Source organism: Nannospalax galili, unplaced genomic scaffold, assembly GCF_000622305.1.
Source record: "Nannospalax galili isolate Female #2095 unplaced genomic scaffold, S.galili_v1.0 scaffold305, whole genome shotgun sequence".
Taxonomy (NCBI): Eukaryota; Metazoa; Chordata; class Mammalia; order Rodentia; family Spalacidae; genus Nannospalax; species Nannospalax galili.
Genome location: NW_008356258.1, coordinates 4,986,519 through 5,004,386, shown reverse-complemented (window position 1 = coordinate 5,004,386; position 17,868 = coordinate 4,986,519). Strand labels below are relative to the sequence as shown.

Below are 17,868 nucleotides of genomic sequence, written 5' to 3'. Positions count from 1 at the left end.
TCTCTGTGGAAGGTCTTAGCCTTCGTTTTATCCATTATGTTTTTAAATGTCATGTTATTTCATATTTATATATTTATATTCATTCAAATTTTTGTTGCTTTTTTTACTATTTATTATTTATTATTTATTATTTAGTGTGTGTGTGTGTGTGTGTGTGTGTGTGTGTGTGTGTGTGTGTTGGTATAAATGTGGAGGTCAGATGAGAACTTGTGGGAACTGGTTTTCTTTTTCCACACTGTGGGTCCTGGGGATTAGACTCAGGTCATCAGGCATAGGAGCAAGTGCCTTTGCCCACTGGGCCATGTACTCTGTGCTCATTGAATTCTTTAATATGGGTCTATTCTTAAGTTGAATACCCAAATCTTTTTTCAAAATAATTTATTGAGAATTTCATACATGCATATAAGGTGTTTTGATCAAATCCATGCCCACTCCCTCCCCTCCAGCTCCTCCCATATCTCCCCATCATTTTTTTCTGATAACTTCATGTACTTTTTCTTCTTCTCTCTATGGGGCTTTTTGCTACTCTAACATTCCCCGCTCTGAAGAGGTAACCCTAGAATCTTTTAAGGATTAGATACAAGCTCCCAAATACTTTCGACATTTTTGGCCTTTGGAACAGAGTATGTTGCTAAGAGGCCCAAGGACATTTTGACTTTTAGCCAAGAAACTGGCTACTTTTCTTTGGGGTCTTTTTACCCTAACTGCCTAGCCAATTCCTACCTCCTATTCTTATCACACCATACTGCATACTGCAAGTTTACCCAACTTGCAGATAGGGAATCGGGATGCAGATCATTCTGGCTTCTTCCAAGCTGAACAGGGAGGGATGCAGGGTAAGGCAATTGGAGTACCCCTTCAGTGGGTCTGTCTAAAAGACTCCCAAATTGCATAACGCTTATCTCTAGGGGGAAAAGAAAGTCCTTGAATCATGAATAGGAGATGTGAAGGAGAAGTAAAGGTAAGAGTAATTAGCATTACAAGTTCTAGACAGGGAACTAGAAAAAAGAACAAGGCAAATTTTGAATGTTCATATGAGACCCAATTCTTTTCACGTAGGGAGCCCTTTCTTTCTACACTCATGTGTTATTTCATTGCTAATTTCCTCCTTTTGTTCTGTTTTCTTTTTCTTTCTTTCCTTGTTTGATTTTTGGTTTTGTTTTGTTTTTTGCATTGTTCTTTTATATTTTATGGATCCTATTCAGTAAGTGTTGTTATTAGTTATTTTTCTATTGCTGTGATAGAAACACCATGGCCAAGGTAACTTATAAAAGGAAGAGTTTATTTAGCTCATGGTTCCAAGGGGCAAGAGTCCATCATGGTGGGGAAGCATGGTGACAGAGGTGACTGGATTTGAGCAGAAGCTAAGCGTTCACATCTTCAAGCAGGCACAGGAATCGGAGACCAACTGGAGATCTGGTAAAGCTTGAGAACTCTTTAAGCCCATCCCCAGTGACATGCTTCTTCCAGCATGGCCACACCTTCTAAGACCTCACTATCAACTAGGGACAAAATATCTGAATACCTGGAGCCTATGGGTAATATTCTCATTCAAACCACCACAGCGTTAAATAGATATTGATCCTATTCAGGTGTTAGACTTTGAAGGATCCTTTGTTAGCTATATTTTATTAACTTCTTTCCATTTTTTGTTTTATTTGTTGGCTTTTTTGTTTTACTTCTCTGGAATATTTCATATATATAAAACAGGAAACTGTAAAAGATTAACAATCATGGAAGGAAGAGCTTTTGTAAGTAATATATATGTGTGTGTCTATAGTATGCATGTACACAAATGATGAGCAATAAACCAAGCACATATAATATGTGGATTTAGGATCCATTTTTACTGCTTTACCTCCTGAATGCCTCTAATTTCTGATTTCGTCCCAGGCACTTATCCACAACCACCCCCTAATCTATTAACCCTTCTCATCTGTCCCTCCACTGATATGGTCCCCTGTTTCTTTTCAGACCTGTGGACTTGCATGTTGCTTTAACTTCCCTAGCTATCATCTTAGTGGAATTTTGAGGAGATAAATTTGAGAAGTTGGCCTTACCATCTTTCATCCGAAATCCTAATTCATTCTGTAGTTATTTCCGTTAGCTGATGTTTTTGTTTTTCTTAAAACTACAGAAGGAACAGAAAATTCTTGGTAGATATTTAAGACACAGCTGCAAGAAAAGTTTTGAAAAACCCTCTACTAACAACTTCAGTATTTTAAGATCTTATCTGGTCAAAGGCCTCAGTTTAAGTTAAGTTTAACATAGTGAATGAATCTTCCCATGTTTCAGAGACTAGGAAAAATATGACTGAACTTAGCATGGGCCTATTTCTAATTCTGGCTAGTTTCATTTACAGCTCTGCTGATCACACTAATCAGGGAAATGTGGAGCCAGTTGGACAGGCTACAACCAATAGCTGCCCAAAGACTGCCAAGGGGCCTTCAGGGAGAGCCCGAGGTCCCACAGCACTGGGTAGAATTGCTGTGGATCTGCTTTATTGATTTTTCATTTGTTCTTTAAATTGTTGAGAAACAAGTTTCTTGCTCTTTCATTTTGAAACAGGATAACCCATTTCCGTCCATAGCAAAGAATCTCACTCTTTTCATCCAACATAAGCATTACATAGAACCTCGAGGTTGTGACATTATGAAAATAAGGGTGTTTGTAGCTGTAATAGAAGAATTGATAGATCCTTAACTTTGATGTCTTGGCTGAGATTTTGGGTTACATGGGGAGAGGAAGAAGGCCAAGAGGGGCTGACTTTAGGAGCTGATTATTTTTACTAAAATATCTCCATATGTACTTGACCCATGGTCATGCTAACAAAGTCAAAATTCCTAGATCTCAAAACTGTGAAAATTAAGGGGTGAATCTGCTTTTATCAACTCAGCTAGTATCCAAGGCAACATCTTGTGGGCTTCGTGAGTGGTATGCAGTGACTATTTGCCCTTAGTGGAATTTAAAATGAGAAAGAGATGAAGCTTATTTTACATTATATTTAAATTTAGAATTAGGAAAAGAAAAGACACATACAAGGTGCCAGCAATGGAAAAGAAAATGTCTACTTTCAAGACCTGGTTTCTTAAAAAGTAGTCTATGTAACTGGCTAAGATGAAGGCTGTCTCTGAAGGGAAGCTGTTCTAATTGACAGCTTATCTTATGCCTCAGCTGCTTCTTGCCTGGGCTTCATAGTCCTTAGAGGAGAATGAAAAACAGGCCAGTAATTAGGGTGCTGTGTATCTTCAGCAGATGAAGCATGCTGAGGGGGGTCACATTAGAAGGAACGTGACTTTTGAAACATTTTAAATGATGTCACTTCAAAAGACTATGGAAGAAATAAAAACTTGTGAATTCATATAAAAATATTCAGAATGATTTGATGTGTTGTTTTTCTAATTCCTAGATGACTCATAACTTTCCTTGATTCTTCCAAAGCAGCTTGATTGTACAAGCCACAGATAGAGGGGTGCCCCGACGTTCTGACACAACTGTGATCAAGATACAGGTGACTGATATAAATGACAATGCTCCTACCTTTCTCCCATCAGACGCAGTAGAAATTGCAGAAAGTAAGTGTGGCAATTTGAAATGGTAATTTTGATTAACTTATATATTCAATCTTGTTTAAGCCAGATATTGTGTTAATTATTAGTTTCCAACAACCATGCAAGACAGACAATTTTACCTTCATTTATAGATTAAAAACTGGATGGTCATAAGGTAAATATCAAATGTCAAGGGATTTAAATGCTAGAGCTTGAATTTGCATTCAGGGGAGCTGGAGGCTAAGTTCTTATTCTCCAACTAGCATTCCTTACAGCATATTTGTATGTAAACATTCCTGAAACACTAAATCTAGTCCAGGTAAAAGCATGTATGTGTTGCTATGATAACCATGTGACCCTTCTCTGAGAAGTGATGTTGCTAGACCTGTAGCTTTGTCAACCTCTGCAGGACACTAGTGACAATAGTGAAGTGCATGACGGGTGCACAGAATCATCACTTTCCTCAAGCAACGTAATCCTCAACATGCGTATCGTACTACTGGTAGAGCTTAAAATAGAAAGGCTTTAACGTTACACTGTTTGATCATTTCTTATACGACTCCATAGTCTGTGAACCCAAAATTGTCCCATGGTCAATGGCTCCACTAGTAAAGTCAATACATCCCTTTACGGAGTTGAAAACAGTAGTGACCTTTACCCTTCTGCTTTCTCCCTTAATAACAAACCCATCTCTAAAATGCTAACATCTTGCTATGCTCACTTTCTAAACAAATTATAACCACTTCCTCTCACAGAAAGCTCTACAGATAGGGATGTTTAAAACTGTTACTTTCCACAAATAAATTAATCTCCAGTTTTGCCTCCCACCTGTTCGATAGTTTTATGTTTTTGGTAGAATGTACTGTTCCTAAGCACACGCAATGATGTTAAAAATACATCAGTGTGCGTAGTATGAATAGATCATAGAACAAACCGCGTAAATCAAACAGGCTGGATGGGGCTAAGGTGTGGTGGTGTTCTTCAAGAACCTTCAGTCTTGAAAACTGAAAATTATGAGTCTCATATACAGTGGAACCATTCTGAATATCTTGGCATATTCTTTCCACCTGCACTACACTAGAAGATTGCAAACTAAGTCCCTTTCATAGGTGGGTTCGATGGAGAACACGTGGTACATGAAACACTGAGCATGTCATCTTTTCTCTGGGGGAGGGGTCTCCTCTAACAGTAGACACTTACTCTCCTCCGTGTAACTGTGTGTACTTTGTCTTTCCATAGCCTTGGAAACTTTAATCTTGAGAAACAAATTTAAAAGAAGGAAGCAACGCATGTGCCATAATTAAAGAAATAATTCCATGAAATTAAATACTAGTCAATAAGTAGTAACTCTTACATGTCTACCCAGATATTTTCATTCAATTCTGGCCTGCTTTTCAACATTTAATTTTTGTATCAGTGCTCTGAGTAGTATCTTTCTCTTTCTTCTTAGTTGTGTTGCCCACGAATATGATTTTGTTATAGAAACTATACGCTACAAATAAGTGATTAGGATGTTTCCTGATTCTGAAATTATGTTGTAAGAATATGGCAAAAAATGAAATATAAAAATGAAATATATTCTACTTCCTTGATTTTCTGCTCTGTGGTAAATTTTCACTTTTATTGCACTCAACGTTTTGATTTAGTTCATAATGAACTTTGTATGAGAAACCATGCCAGAGAAGAAAAAATTGCTTTGTTATTTTGGACTTAAAATGAAAACGTTTTGATTGAACTATTGAGAAATGTCTTGGGTTGATGAATTTTAATGGAGGCTGATCTTGGTCATGATGCTTGCAGATTCTTTGCCTGGTGTGATTGTGTCTCAGGTGTCAGTTCGTGATGTGGATCTGAGTCCAGCTTTCATCTTCAGTCTTGCGGAGGAAAGTAATCCTGGAACCAAGTTTGCTATCCATCAGGACACTGGAGTGGTGGTGGTGGTGGGAGCACTGGATTTTGAAGAGACCTCTGAATATGAGCTGCTCGTCCAGATTTCTGATTCAGTGCACCACATAGAGGGATTCCTCACTGTCCATGTGCTGGACATCAATGATAATCCACCAGTGTTTTCTCAAGATTTCTATCAGGTAAAGAGCTTAAAGAGATGACAAACTAGAAAGAACAAGGAGAGAGGTCAGCCTTCCATCACTGACTGACAGCATTCACTGCTTTTAGTGCCAAGATAGTGCTGCAACTGTTGTCTTTAATATTGTGGAGTTGAATTGCTTGGCTCATTCATTTCTGTTTGCTACATGGGAAGGCCATTGACTTTTTAAGGTATTTGTGTGTGTGTGTGTGTGTGTGTGTGTGTGGTGTGGTGTACGTGTGTGTGCATGTGTGTATGTATATGTGTAGTATGTGTATGTGTTAGTGTGGTGTGTGTATGGTATGTGTGTGTTTGTGTAGTTGGAGGCTAGTTGTTTCACAACAATTGGAACTTTGCCTGGTATTTGCAGTGCCATGGATAAGACAAGCAAGTTTGGCTTATGGAGGTTAATTTGGCAATTTTTCTTTTGGAATACACTTTACAGAAGCAAATCTGAGCAAACCTGAGAAGTCAAGATTTTAGATTTTAGGACAGAGTGTATGTTTATCTAGGTCAAGATGATAATAGCATTCTCTGAAGGTCCTGGAAATGAATCCCAGTACTCTTGGACAGAACAAATGTAAGATTTAAGCACTAACAGGAGAAAGAACTGAAGCTAAGAAATGACCTCCATGGAGAATTACTTGGATCAAACAATACATGTGATACAATATTAGTGACCCCACTATCTTCTGCAGCACAGAAAGAAACTAGAAAGCAAAAGTTTCATAATCAAAATAAAAATTAAATGAAATTAAAATTGTTTTCCGAGTGCAGGGCTGTTAACATACCAGTTTTAACATGTCAGGTCTCTATGTTAATAGGTCTATAAAAGACAAGTCGCATTAGGTGGCTTTTGGAATCAAAGTTAATCAAAGAACCTTATGTCTGTCCCTGCTCACAAAATATCCTATTTACAAGCACAATATCCTTTTGTTTTCTTCTTTTGCCTTCAGGCTACAATTTCTGAGTCAGTACCTATAGGATACTCAGTGTTGACCCTGTCAGCTACAGACCTGGAACACAATGGGACCATTTCTTACAGGATTTTGTCCTCCTCTAAGGAATTCTCCATTGATCCCCTGAGTGGTGAGTTATTTCCGGGGGCTTTAGTGCTTCATAGGTTTGCATTACAGTGTGGAGGCATGGACCAACCATTTTCGAATGCTCCAAAGACAACCATCCTCCCCTCCTCTTGCTATACTCCCTGTAATTACAGGCACTGCCTGCTTTAATTTTTTTATATTTTTAAAGAATTTCATACATGCGTATTATTTTTATGTGTATGAATATTTTTGCCTGCATGTATCCATGTCATGCAATGCCCATGGGGACCAGAAGATGCCATTGGATTCCTTGGAACTGGAGTTACAGGTGGTTGCTAACTGCCATGTGGGTGCTGGGAACTGAATGCTGATCCTCTGAAAGAGCAGCCAGTGCTCTTAACCACTGCACATCTCTCCAACCCTACCCTCTTTTAGGCCTTACCTTCTTGTGTACCTGCAGTAGCAAACACCAGTGCTACTTCTTCAACCTCTCAGTGGCTAGAACGCAAAGGACCTTGGTATAATGGCTGCTAAATGCTAGAAAAATCAGAGACTCCTTGATACCCCCAGTTGATGTGTCCAACCAAGCAAAGTTCAGGAAACTGTTCCAGGACTCAGTAAGAATTAAAATAATGTCAAATGGACCAACACATTATTAAAGATTTCATATTATTAGAGCTTGGAAGCTGTTTTGCTAAGCTTGGTGAATAATATTCAGTAACCATGTCATGTGTTCAATAACAACAAGAAAAGTCAAAAAGAGAAAATGATTCAGATATCCATTTTACTAAACAGAAAGCGCTGGTTGTTCTGTTTTGTCTGATAGCTTCCAAAGTCCTTTGTGTTTTCATCAGTGAAGAAGGCATCTGTGGTGTGAAATGTACTCAGACAAGCAACTGCATATTCAAACACTTGAGAGTACAGAGAAAGTTTAACAGAAAATGGACGTTAAAAGTTAAATTTAATATAAATGGATAATCAGCAAAACAGTGCCCTTGCAAGGCACATTCTGGAAAGAATGGAACCCGTGACACACCACACTGTCACTGTGTGCCATATTTACTTCCCCCATACCATTTACAAGTGAGGATTGAGTTAAAAATTCATTTCAGGATTACTTGAAGGACGAGTTTAGGCTCAAAGTATCAGAATAAGACTCATTGGGTGTTTGAAAAGCGAGGAAGGAGTCACACAGCCTGGGGACGGGTGGCCGCTGGAGTATAGGCATGTCAGGAATTTAGCTGTCCTTTCCGTCGTTTTCTCACTTGTACTCATCTCACAGGATGTCGGATTCTGGCAAGTGCTGTCCTGGCCCTGCCAATCACAGTGTGTGCAATATAGTCCTGAACACTCAGTTCTTAGCGACACCTTTGCCTGATGGTGTTATCCACAAGCAGTGCTACAAGATGTTAATTAGAAGGTTTTAAAGCATTAAATACTATCAAGTCAATTTAGTTCAAGGTGTGATTACAATTGAAAAGTGGCATTTAAATGTCACCATTCAGCATACATTTACAGTGACCGTACTTAAAGCACCTACAAAAATGCTGTTGTGTGCATACTTGTAAAAGCTACAGATTTCTGTGCTGAATAACACAGGATATATTCAATGTATTTAATCATTAAGGGAAAACTTCCACGTGCTGAATTAGCCCATGAGCTTGATAAAAGATGTCGATAATTAAGCAACAGTTAAACTCCACAATGTGGTCTTCATGGCTTTCATTTGCCTAGAGTGAACATCAACCAATATTTCCAGAGTAAATATGTATGTGTGTGTGTTGTGTTGTGTGTGTGTGTGTGTGTGTGTGTGTGTGTGTGTACACCTTGCACATAAGGCATTTCACATGCTAGACATGCACCCACCCACTTATGGCCTCCCAAAAAATTCAAGTTTTATTTTGAGAGAAAGTCTCCCTATATATCCCAGTCCTGTGTCAAACTCACAATCCTCCTGCCTCAACCTCCCAAGTGCTGGGATTATAGACATGTATCACTGTGCCCAGCTCAGAATAGGTATCTTTATGCTAGAATATCTTTGTACATATGTTTACAGGAAATGAGAGATAGTAAAAAATTTCAAACAAGAATATACTTTCTTTTTAAAAAATCATGGAACAACTTACTATACAAAAGTAAAATTTTTAAAATGTATCATAAACAACCTTAAGCAGCACATGTAGAGTGAAAATGATAAAAATTATTTCTGGCTCTTTAGTATAAATATGATAATCTAAAATTTTTAATTGGATTTATTATTGGCTGTAATTTCCTACATTTGACAAAGAACCAAACTCATTTACATGTCATTAAGCATTTGCTGGCTAAATGAATCACAAGCATTTAATTTTGTAACATTGATACTCCATGTCTTCTTTTTTAGGTACCATAGTTACTACCAATCCTGTGTTACTTGTGGATAAAATACCAACAATTAGATTTCTTGTTGAAGCCAGTGATGGTGGAATTCCTGCTCTGAAGGCGCTTACATTAGTAGAAATAGAAATACAAGATGTGAACAAGTATGCCCCTGAGTTTGCAGAAGAATATTATAATCTTAGCCTGGGTGAAGATGCTCCAATTGGAAGCACCCTCCTGGTGTTTTCAACCATTGACCATGACTGGACTGTTCAAAACACACACGTTGAGTATTCCATCATAAGTGGCAATTCACAGAACAACTTCCACATCGAAACTAGTCTTGTCCATTCAGAATATCCTCATAAGCAGTTTGGTTCTCTCATGTTACTTCACACTCTGGACAGAGAAGCCAGTGCCAGCCATAAGCTTGTTGTCCTAGCATCTGACCATGGTTGCCCACCATTGAGTTCCACAGCCATCATAACCATAGAAGTACTTGATGTCAATGACAACCCGCCCACTTTCAGCAGTCAGCAGTACCAAGTCCATGTGAAGGAAAGTACTCCTGTAGGGAGCCACATCACTGTGGTGTCAGCAGATGACCCTGACATGGGTTCACATGCACGAATCATCTATGGTATAATCTCTGGGAATGAGAAGGAACAGTTTTACTTGGAAGAAACAACTGGGGTTCTTTATTTGCTTAAACCTCTGGATTATGAGAAAATGATCAAATTCACCTTAACTGTCCATGCTGCAGATGCAGAGCAGAAATATGACTCGTTTGCAACTGTGCTCATTAATGTTTTAGATGATAATGACCACGTGCCTCGGTTCATGTCCCCTACCTTGACCTGTGTCGTTCCTGAAGACTTACCTGCTTTCTCCACAGTGTGTTCTGTACACGCTCTGGATTTTGATGCTGGGCCTTATGGAGATGTGACTTACACTATCTTGTCACCCTGTCTTGTCACACAGGGGATGCCTTCCTTTCAGGATCTCTTTGTCATTGACCCTTTAACAGGGGACATTCATACTGAGAAAATGCTTGACTATGAAAGTATCGACAAGTACTGCCTTGTGGTTCAGGCCAAAGATAGAGGTGGCTCCACAGCCTCTCTTGTGGTTTGGGTGCAAGTCGAAGGGATTGATGAATTTGAACCCATCTTTACTCAAGATCAATATTTTTTCAACCTCCCCAAAAAGAATCAAGGACAACAGCTCATTGGTCGAGTAGAAGCCTCAGATGCAGATGCTGGAGTTGATGGGGTCATTCTTTATTCCCTTGAGACTTCATCTCCTTACTTTTCAGTAAACAAAACAAGTGGCAATATTTACTGGCTTAGAGCCCCTTTCTTAATAAATGATCAGCTCAGTAAAGAAGATACCCTTGAAGTGAAAATAATTGCTCATAGTCCCAAACCTGGCTCCAAGTTCACATCCTGTAGTGTGTTCGTGAATGTCTCACTATCCTCTGAAGGACGCCAGGAAGTGGTATTTGTCCACAGCTTCTCTATCAGTCTCACTGTATCCTTTCTGGTGTTTTTGTTACTGGTCTGCACTCTGATTGTACTGATTTTGAGACGTAAACAAAAAGACCCACTACACAGCTATGAGAAGAAGTCATCAGCATCCACAGACATCAATCCAAGACTGACCGGTGCTGCCAGTGAGGTCAAGGCCACGCAGGAGACCACAGTGTGCAGGGATGCAATGGGGCCGACTGGAGCCATGCCCACTGAATGGTTGAACTTAATGAGTGTCATGGAGAAGGACATTGCCCATCTGTACAGGCACTCAAACTCCAGTGGCCACTGCTCTGTGGATGGAGAAACTGCAGAAGATAAGGAAATCCAGAGGATAAACGAGCACCCCTACAGAAAGGATTCAGACTCAGCCCTGAGTGACCGGGGTTCCAGGGTGCCGGACTCAGGCATCCCCAGGGACTCGGACCAGCTCTCCTGCCTGTCAGGAGAGACAGACATGATGGCCAGTACTGAGGTAGCAGAAGTCAGCAATACATTTGAGGGAGGAGATGGAGAGGAAGACTGTAATACAATCTGTGTTCCAAATCATGCATCACCCCAGAAAAGAGAAGCAAAAGCAGGTGTTTTGCCTGATAGCAGGAAAGAGTCTATAGCTCTTTCAACTCAGATGACCTCTGATGATTTCACAAGAGGACACTGTGCCTGGAATTATCTCCTCAGTTGGGAACCCAAGTTCCAGCATCTCGCCTCAGTGTTTAATGATATTGCAAAACTAAAGGATGAACATTTGCAGATGCCTGGCATCCCAAAAGACCAATCTTTTGTTTTTCCACCCCCTTTGATAACAGCAGTAGCAGAGCCTGGGATTAAGGCAGTCCCCCCACGAATGCCAGTCACTGCCTTGGGGCCGGTTCTCCAGAAATTCCCCCGCTCTCCCCTTCCCTACCATGGTGGCTCACTGCCAGAAGCCATGACTCCCAGCTTCTCTCCTTCTCTTTCCTTATTGACAATGCTGACTCCTGCCCGGTCCCCACGGTTACCAGATGGAGAATTAGGAACACACACACACAGTGCATGCTGTGAACGGAACACAGATGAAGCTCAAATATAAAACAACTGTGGTGCCAATTGATGAAAAAATCCAGCATAAATAATGAACAAAATATAAGCAAATGCCACCTCAGGATTGGGTTCATTCTTATCTAAACTTGAGTCGTCTCATGTAACCAGGGGTTTAAAAACCTGTTTATTTAAGTTTCGCGAAATTCTTCAGGCCTTAATAAGAAGTTATTTCTTCTTTTAGACTTTATGATTTTCTCTCAGGCTCAAGTTAGTGTACATCAACTAGTGTCTACTTTGTTATACCTGGGTTTTGTTGTTTTGTATGATTAGATTTCCAAAGGACACAGTGAATTTTACTGACTGCCTAAAGATTTATAGAGAACATAATGCTGCCGAGGATGTGGTTATAGGTAAAATAAAGGAGTGTCAGACTAGGGAGTGAGTTAAGGACAGAAAGGAACCAACAGGGAAAATCGAGAGAGAAATTAAGCTTTAAGATGAAGTGGCAGCCTGTGAATCTGATGTGTTCAGAAATGCATTTCTGCTTTTTTGAACATCTAATCAGAAATTATCAGAATAATTTGTCATAACTGTGCTGATAGGGTGAAACCAACATTCCTTACTGAATGAACCAGAAGAGCCTCTTCTTGATAAAGGGCCTGGATCAACAGCAATAATACCTACATGGGTGCCTGCCACCAGAGACTTGTTACCTCGGCCTTCTCTACAAATGACTCTTTGGTTTGCAGTGCTCTGTCTTGTAATAAGGCATGAGAACAGACAAGAAACTTCAAAGGTTAATTTATAGAAATGTCTTCATTTTATTTTCTTCTAAGTATAGTGACTTTGGGCATAAAATAATTTATCCATTCAATGTCCATTTTTAAAGTTCATGTAGATAACATTACATTATTAGCAAATTCTAAATTCCATAGAGTAATTTAGCAGTATATTTTTAATGAAGTTTTTCTGTATGGAAGTTTCTACTATTAAAGTTGAAAATGTTTGTCAGGAGTCTTTCTTCCATTTTCTCCTGCTCTTGTTCCTAGTTCTTACCCGGAACAGTTTGGCAGCAGGGTGTGAAGAATTCTGTTTTGTACAGTTCCTGTTTTAGACATACACTCACGTCATCTGGTGCTTACGTAAAGTGCTACGTCCTTCACGCTCAGATCATCAGAGATGCGTTGTTGTGCCGGGAGGCTGAGCATATTCTAATTATGATGGCAAGTCATCCTCCCATGGATGACACCACAGCCACGATTTGGGATCAAGCTAGGAATTCTGATGTGAAATCTCTAGGACATCTGGAGGATCTTCTTAGTGTTTTGGGTGGGCTTCTGCTGTGGAAAGATTTCCATTATTTTTTTTTCATGTGCTTCATTTGTGAGATTATATAAAATAATTTCTCTTTACTCAAAAACATTGCAGGTGCAGTTTTGATAGCTAGTTTTGTATGTCACTAATTCTATGGCTTTCTATGCTGGTAACATAGATTACTATATCTCTTTGTTGACTCAAATTGAGAACATGTGTATAATCCATATTAGCAAGTGTATGAGCCATGAAAGATTTTGGAATAGCCTAGAATTTGAGGAAAAGTCTCTTAAGTGTAGGCCATTCCGACATTACAGCGTCGATTCAGGGCTCTCTTATCTTCGTGGCATCTGTGAAAGAAATTTCATGACTTGTAAAAATACGTGTAATTATTTCAGTGCTCCAGTGTGTATTCTCTTCACTCTTTTCAACAGATCGCATTGAGGAGAGGGAGAAACTCTGTGCTACTTTTCTCTAATTATGTGCGAAAGTTTTACTTTGCAACATGAATATTTGTATTAGCCATGGATGTCTTGTTTTAAAACAGGTTCTTGATTCACTCATGCTTTAAAAGCCTTATCCACCTAACTCTGCCCCTAAGTTATTTTGCCTCTGATTTATTACTGGACATGATTCTGTATTTTTTTCTTGTTATTTCATAAAAACAGAAGACACGACATGTTGAGAGATTCTTACCAATATTTAGCAGATCTTTAATTGATGTCTTTATTAATACTCTTTCCAGCACTGTGGCCCCACCAAACAACAGCCACAAGTGGAGTTGACAGTAAAATGTGGACCTGCTGGTAAAGTGCGAGTAATAAATCATGTCAGCCCTTTCAACTGGAGTGCTTTTTCCTAAGTAAACAGTGTAATTTCTTCAGTTTTCCTTCAAGTTTAATATTAAGTTGCCTCATCTGTTCTGTGTTACTTTGCTGATCTCTACACCGGCTTTAGCACTCTGGAGGGGGTACAGAACTTGTTAGTGGAAAATCATATTAAGCCCCAAATTCATAAGCTATAAAATAAAAGACAGTTGTCTCTTGTGGAATTTTGGCTGCCTGAAATTCTGGACTTTCTTGTTGGCAGCCTTAAAAATCCTGGTGTAAATCAGTACCAAATGGATATCAAAATTCCACGTCCTAGTAGTAATCATTGAATTGGCTTCCAAAACGGATTCCTGGGCAAATATAGGGGAAAATGTTGCATCTTTAGGGATTTGCTCATTTCACTGTTTTTAAAAATATTAAAATGTGTTATCCGCTGCTGGCGTCCTTCATATATGCATGTTTAGCCCGCATTAGATATACAGCAGGATCTGTTTTTCTGCACCTTTATCATTGACAGTCTCCATGCTCTGTTTTCTAGTGATGGGGGTGAAGATTAACTACAACTTAAGCCATTTCTCTCCAAACATATGCTTCTTTTGCTGATTTATATATATCTTAAAGTTAAGCTAAAAAGGACAAGCTGTAACTAAGGATCTACAATGATGAACCACTTCAAAGCAATGAAGTACAGGAATGAAGGCAGCCAGTGGACTCCCACTGGTGTGATGGATAAGCTGGTTGAATTTCTTCTCACAGTACATTTTACCTGAGCTCAGAATCTGTTTGGTCATGCAGAGAGAGTTAGAATCGAAGATCAGTGTGCTAGAGGAATTCTGGGATGGGTAGAGAAGCTTTGCTTAGGACCCAAACTAGATGTTCCAGTGTGAGATTCTGCCCATTTCAGACCTGGAGGAAGGAGAGGAAAGGGAGGAAAGTAAAGCATGGGGGATACAGGAGAAAGCAGAGGATCGAATCTGAAATGGCGTAGTAGAGGGCCCAGGGAGAGACAAAGGGCGGGCTAGAGGACGCGGGGAGTGATGCGAGGAAACAGAAGGACACGAACTTGTAAAAAGAAATCTTTTTCTTTAATATTTTAATTTGCTTTTATTTTAGTGGGAAAAGTTCTAAATACATTCTTTTGAGACAGTGGCTTACTGTGTAGACTGGGCTTGCCTAGAACTTTACAGTCCTCCTGGGTGCCTTCTGGGTGCTGGAATTATAGATGTGGGCCACTATGACAGGCCTCAAATATATTCTAATTTTTATTTATTTGTTTAGGACAGGGTCTCATGTAGCCCTGTCCCAGTACTAGAGAGGTGGAGGCAGGAGAATCAGGAGTTAAAGGTCATACTTGGCTCTATAGGGCATTTGAGGCGAGTAGGAGCTACGTGAAAAGAAATCTTAAGGAATGAACGTTTTATTGGGCCAGTGGTCCTTTACAAGGTCACCTTTCTGAGGAATTTCCTTCCTCCTCCCTCTTTCTGATTATCAGATTTTAAACTAAAGCTACTGGAAATGATTTAAAATACATTTATATGAAAATTTGCATTTATTTTACCTTTGCCTCCCAACCTCCACAATAAAATTGAGAATGAAACAGCAGAGCTTTGGTGCTGGAGTGCCGCAGCCTTTATTCATGGGCTTTGGGCATGAACCTAAATAAGGGAAATTTAGGAGTACTTGTGACACAAAATGGAATTTCAGAACCCAGTGTTTTTCCCCGGTGGCTAGTCCTTTTTTAAAATGAGTACCTGCTGGATTTTATTATCAAATATTCCAGTTTATGTAATATTTAAAGCACCATATAAAACAAAGGAGATAGACAATAATTTGTTCTCAAATTTTCTGTTTTTTGAAGTCTAATGATGTGAATTATTCTGATTCCATGTAGATGAAAGAAAAGTGTCTATTAGAAACAGAATTGTGGCAATCGGAGAAAGAGGCATCATCAAATGGCTAGAGTATCAAACTATACCTTTCTCTTATAAACTTACGCTTGACTATTTGATAATAATTAGCACTTCCTACTGTCTTACTTTACATAACTTTACTCATGTCATATGATACATTTGCTAAACCAAAACTGTGATGTGAGTAATAGGCAAGGGGAAAGGCATGCCAAATAAATAGCAGACAGAGCAGCACATCTCTTGAATGAGAAAGAATTACTGTGTTTAGAAAACTCAATAATCTCATTGTTAGATAGTCAACCCTCAGGGCAAAGGCCCGGGCTCCACTTGTTTTATAAAGTACAGATGGTTTTTAGAATGAATGAGTACATATGTGAATGGGTCTGGAGGGTACTGTGCTATGCAGGCCTTAAATCTATTAGGTGAAAATCATGACCAAGCTCTGTGATTTTACCAATCAAAGGGAGAGAGGAAATAACTACAAATATCCTATTAGGACATCTTAGAACAAGCCAAAACCCAGAAATTCCTTCCGAAGTAGAGTTTGATTTGCTTCCCGTCTTCCTCACCATGTACGTATATATCTTGTGAGTTTTAGGTATGTTGGAAACAAGCTGTAAACAATGTTCTTTTTTAATTTAAAAGTGTCCATTTATTATAGTCTTTAAATACTTTTTCAAAAGACATTTTTTTCAAAAACTTGTTTACATCATTTTCACCTGCTCCAGTCCCCACTGACCTCCCTTGTCCTCCACACCCTCAGCTTCTTGTTCCCTTCTTCGATTATTATTGTTACATATACATACATACATTTATAAATACACACACACATAAAGCACTGAATCCATTTAGTGGTGTTTATATGTGTATTTAGGACTGTCCACTTGGGATTAGATAACCTATCAGAGTACTAGTCCCTGGAGAAAACCGACTCCCCCTCCCTCTGTATCCATTAATTGCGTGTAGCTCTTCTTCTAGACATGGAACCCCATGAAATTTCTGTCATCCATATTATCACGCCAACTGGTTTTGTCATCATGCAGATCGTGTTAGGCAACCACACTGGAGATCTCACTGGTACAGCTTCCCTGTCATCTCTAGAATGCATTCTAGCAGCACGTCCTCTGGTCCTCTGGTTCTTATAATCATTTCCCTCCCCTCTTCTGCAGTGTTCCCTGAGCCTTGGTGCAGAGGATACAGTATAGATGTATCCTTTAAGGTGAGGCACCCCACAGTCACGCTTTTCATTGTGACCAGTTGTAAAACTTTGTAATAATATCCATTTGTTGCAAAAAGAAGCTTCTGAAGGCTATATAACAAAAATCACAGGCCAGACAAGGGAGTGTTTGTCAGGGTAGTCCAAGAGACTCCCAGCAATATAGGTTATTAGCATAGTGCTTGCTTGCCTCCCAAAACTTGAAGTCAAGACCCTATTACTGAAGACATGACATGCTTTGGATATAGGACTTGTAGCGATTGAGATGACTGGCCTCCTCCCCAAAGACTACCTCTCATAGTATCAGAAGGTACTCTACTAGCTGCCAAGGGAGAAAAACAATCAATCGTCCAACTCAGCTGTAAAGTCTACGAACCACAACAATGACCCGCCCAGCAAATTATCTCAGTGAAATAGCAGCATTTTTATCTTGTGGAGAGTTAATAGCTGTCTGACTGGACTTAAGACCTGCTTAATAGGAGGGAATCGATGCATAGTACTGTAAACATAGCCAAGTGCACATAGTTGGGGAGGTCATAGACCCCAGAGAGGAACCTACTACTGTTATTTTCTTAGGGCAATGTAATTTCTCACTACATTCTAAATACTTATTCTTATATTCACAGATAACTTTAGCTCTCATCACTCATATAAGCAACATTCTTAAGCATTTGGCTTGAGATGGCAGAGTGGTATAACCAAACAAGTTGGTCATTTATTTTAGATTCAGCAATAAACCATGGCTAGCTGGGAGGGATTTTGCCAGTATGAAAGAATATAGTCTAGCAGATCTGCCTACAATGTGTGCATCAAAATGTATTCAAATTTAAGATAAAACAGTAAACATATTTGTAATAGTTTGCATTCTAAGTAATATTTTGAACCAGTATAAAATAGTTAATAAATGCATTCTGAAGAGTCAGGGCAGACAATAACGTACAAAGTTATTCTCACATGAGAAATAAACGTGAATTTTAACTGGCTTAATGAATGAAAATTAAAGTG

General features: G+C 39.2%; 1 protein-coding gene across 2 annotated transcripts in view; it reads left to right on the top strand.

Annotated features, from left to right (window-relative positions):
- The window catches only part of Dchs2 (dachsous cadherin-related 2), a 288,597-nt gene extending 276,228 nt beyond the window's left edge, over positions 1–12,369 (top strand). For both annotated transcript variants that reach the window (XM_029556772.1, XM_017803498.2), the window contains exons 17-20: positions 3,445–3,575; positions 5,352–5,638; positions 6,594–6,726; positions 9,067–12,369. In XM_029556772.1, the coding sequence (XP_029412632.1) occupies positions 3,445–3,575; positions 5,352–5,638; positions 6,594–6,726; positions 9,067–11,642 (3,127 nt within the window). In that variant the 3' untranslated portion in view covers positions 11,643–12,369. The remainder of the gene's footprint in view (positions 1–3,444; positions 3,576–5,351; positions 5,639–6,593; positions 6,727–9,066) is intronic.
- The last annotated feature ends 5,499 nt before the right edge of the window (positions 12,370–17,868 follow it).